This window comes from Anopheles nili, chromosome 2, assembly GCF_943737925.1.
Source record: "Anopheles nili chromosome 2, idAnoNiliSN_F5_01, whole genome shotgun sequence".
In the NCBI taxonomy this organism is placed as follows: domain Eukaryota; kingdom Metazoa; phylum Arthropoda; class Insecta; order Diptera; family Culicidae; genus Anopheles; species Anopheles nili.
Genome location: NC_071291.1, coordinates 24583101 through 24585385, shown reverse-complemented (window position 1 = coordinate 24585385; position 2285 = coordinate 24583101). Strand labels below are relative to the sequence as shown.

The 2285-nt window shown below is 56.7% G+C and overlaps 1 protein-coding gene across 1 annotated transcript; it reads right to left on the bottom strand.

The window, feature by feature from the left end:
- Positions 1–533: 533 nt before the first annotated feature.
- LOC128721727 (cuticle protein-like) lies at positions 534–1369 on the bottom strand. Its single transcript, XM_053815506.1, has 2 exons — positions 1314–1369; positions 534–1220 (listed from the first exon to the last, which is right to left on the bottom strand). The coding sequence occupies exons 1-2, from the start codon at positions 1323–1325 to the stop codon at positions 675–677; spliced, it is 558 nt and encodes a 185-aa protein (XP_053671481.1). The 5' UTR covers positions 1326–1369; the 3' UTR covers positions 534–674.
- Between the last annotated feature and the right edge of the window lie 916 nt (positions 1370–2285).

The following is a 2285-nucleotide window of genomic DNA, read 5'->3' as shown; positions in this document are numbered from 1 at the left end:
TATGCGGGCCCAAAGCCGAGCAGTGCTTCGATGCGTTCGTCTCCTACGCCAGGTACGGTACGCCAAGGATGCGTTGACCATGCAATGCGCAATAATCACGTGGGACTAATTTGTTCCTTTAGAGCTACCGCCTGCGTCGACATCGTTAGTATCGGACCGTTCCCGGACGGGGGTTTGATTGTCCGCCCACCTCGAGATGGTCGGCGAATGTCCTTTCGTCCTGCCCGGGCATGATTTCCGTGGTGGTCGCGTTCGGAAACGGAAAAGACGGAACCTGGCAGCGAGCTGAACGTGTTTGCTTACGTTATAATTTACAGTAATGTTTACTGTTCCGCTTTGGCTCCCCCACAAACATTAGCTGTGTGTGCCGGGATCGGGAGAACACGACGCTGTTTGATGCTGAACGTCGCGCACCGACGCGTACTTCTACGCCGACACAAACGACAGGCCCTGCAGGGGTTTGAAAGCGAACGACCACAAGGGAGTCAAAGGGCTTTTCTCAGAAAATGGCTACGAGCGCGAGTCAAACGAGATTCGAGGTTTTGACGGATTCAATTGATTGTTATTTATGTTCAAAACAATCGTCTAATAAATTAAACGAACCATGCGTGCGTCTTGTAACGGGGGTTTTGAAGATATTTACAAACGGTGCCGATTGGTGACAATCGAGAAATTTAGTGATGGTACGCGGTCGTGTACGCAACCGGAGTGGCCAGCTTAGCGACCGGGGCGGCATAAGAGATGGTCTTGGCAACTGGGGCGGCGTAGGCGACAGCGGGCTGAGCAATGACCTTGGTGGCGACTGGGGCAGCAGCGATGACCTTGGTGGCCAGCGGCTCACGGTGGACGACAGCGTTGAATCCGTTGTGCGGATCAGCCGTGTACTCGACGGTGCGCTTGGTGCCATCGGGGTCAACGACGGAGTAGGATCCCTGGACAACATCTCCGCTGCGCGATTCCTGCTGGGACTTGGAGTCTCCGGTCAGGGCGTCCGAGATACCGTACGAGAACGAGTACTGCGGGTTCGCGTCGTACTCCTCGGGCTGGGCAGCGTAGGCGACCTTGGCGATCGGGGCGGCAGCAACGACGGCCGGGGCAGCAGCATAAGCGACCTTAGCGATCGGGGCCGCAACTACGGCCGGAGCAGCAGCATAGCTGACAGCTGGCGAGGCGATGAGGCCAGCGCGGGCAACGGCGACCAGGGCGGCGAAAGTGACAAACTGTGAAGCACCACCGGGGCAAGAACGATCCGTCGGTTAATCCTGTCACGCTGCTGTACCACGAGCATCCCCAATCTGGCACCCCAAACCTACCTTGAAGGCCATTGTTGCGGTTGGTTGCAGAAGATGTTGTTCACAGCACCGGATGATCAATCGAACTGTGACTAGCTCGTGATCGTGCTGCCCAATTTATACGCTCCGTTCCACCGGACCGGTAAGTTCAGCCAAGCGCTTGGCACACGTACACGATCACCCTTCGCGAATCCCTTCCATGGGCCAGGACACGGCGAGAGAAACACGGTGCAACATGGAACATGGGCGAGCAAAAAAAAACCCATCCACGCCACGCAAAAAGCCTGTGCGCAAAAAGCAACGCGTGGCAACAAACGAGCTTTCGTTCGAGGTGCCCTAGAAGGCCCTCGAAGGCTTCCCGCGCTCGTCCTGGCGAGTCCACCGGGAAGAAAACAGGCTGACCTTCACGGTGCAGAAAGCGTAAGAGTTCGGCGTGAAAACGTAACGCCCCAAAACGAAAGCGCACCAACACACGTGTGCACGCAACGCCACGCGTAATGTAGGTCTCGCGTATGCGCACGCGGTTTTCCGCGCGCAAAACCTGCCGACCGGCAAAAACCCGCTGGATGCTGGATCACAGAGGGCAGACACATAAAACGTGACGCCCCGGACGGATACCGCCGAGAAGGTCGTTCACTTTTCGTTTCGTTTGGCCTGTTTCTTTTTGCATCGGTTGGCATCGATTTTGCCGGTAGATCGCACCGATTTCGTTAAGTGGCCCCGTGCCCCGTGTGAATTGGGCGCGTTTCTTTTGTGTTTTTTTTTGCCAGCAGGTTTCGTTCTTCTTCTGCTGGTTGTTGCTCCCCAACTGCCCATCGGGTCGCCATCGAACCGAGCTGCCGTTCCACTTCCGTTGTGCGCGGAACCCTTGACGGTGGATCGCTTCTCAACGCCCTGCGGCGGTCGAGTGGGCTTTTGACCTTTCGGGGTTGACGCAGGGTTGATTGGAGTGGCGATACTTTATGGCAGTGCACCGTGGTCACACACGGCTAC